General features: G+C 33.5%; 1 protein-coding gene across 1 annotated transcript; it reads right to left on the minus strand.

Annotated features, from left to right (window-relative positions):
• Positions 1-664: 664 nt before the first annotated feature.
• On the minus strand, positions 665-871 carry LOC115035083 (chorion peroxidase-like; the record flags this gene model as incomplete). The annotated part of the gene is made up of 1 exon (XM_029492735.1): positions 665-871. A coding segment is annotated over one exon (207 nt), but the record flags the coding sequence as incomplete, so codon positions are not given.
• Between the last annotated feature and the right edge of the window lie 34 nt (positions 872-905).

A 905-nucleotide genomic window follows, 5' to 3' on the forward strand; every position in this document is an offset into this window, starting at 1 on the left:
AATAATCTTACCTTTAGATTTTATAAGAGGTCAATTTACTCTAATGTTGAATCTAACGGAGCTACACGTGTTCTGCTTTGCGTATAATTTGTTATGTTATGCACTTGTAAGACGGAGACAACACATGCGGGTATCACGTCCTCTTAATAGATAATCCCGTGCACTTCGTTGCCCATTAAAAATACCAACGCTATATGAATAATGTTTTTTTTTTATAATATAAAGGTTGCCATAACAACAATTTTAAACCAAAGGCAACCAATCATTTTTATTATTATAGCTTTGAAACCCACGGCAACCATTTATGAACAAAAAATGTCATCAGAAATCTCAAAATCCATGTTTGAGCACCTCCCGGGACTGGTCCTCTCCCTTTTTTTTATTAGCCTATCTTCTGCCCATAATTCCAATCTATCTCTGTATCAAATGATCCCGTACACTTCGTTGCCCGGCAACCAATAATTATTATTATAGCTTTAAAACCCATGGTAACCAAGGCAACCAAAGGACACACACACAGACATTCAAACAATCTTTATCTATTCCTGGGGTTGGTTGCCATGGTAATATGGGCACACAGACATACATTCATTTTTATATATATAGATATAATATGAAAGTATATAAGTAATAATAAATTATTTATATATAATGAACAACATAATTATAAATTACCGGCAGCATAACACACAGTCGCATCATTAGCCACGGTGCATTCTTTTGTTGCTTGTTTAACATTGGGTAAATATGATTTTCCTTTAGGTCCTATCTGTCTCCTGAGTTTTCCATGAGAGAATGTTCGTAAAGAATGTGCTATGATTTCATCTGAACCATATAATAATGAAGCATCTATAAAACTGGTAACTCCAATTTGCTAACAAAATAACAAAATAGGTAAATTAAAA

The sequence above is a fragment of the Acyrthosiphon pisum genome, unplaced genomic scaffold (assembly GCF_005508785.2).
Source record: "Acyrthosiphon pisum isolate AL4f unplaced genomic scaffold, pea_aphid_22Mar2018_4r6ur Scaffold_7767;HRSCAF=8348, whole genome shotgun sequence".
NCBI lineage: Eukaryota > Metazoa > Arthropoda > Insecta > Hemiptera > Aphididae > Acyrthosiphon > Acyrthosiphon pisum.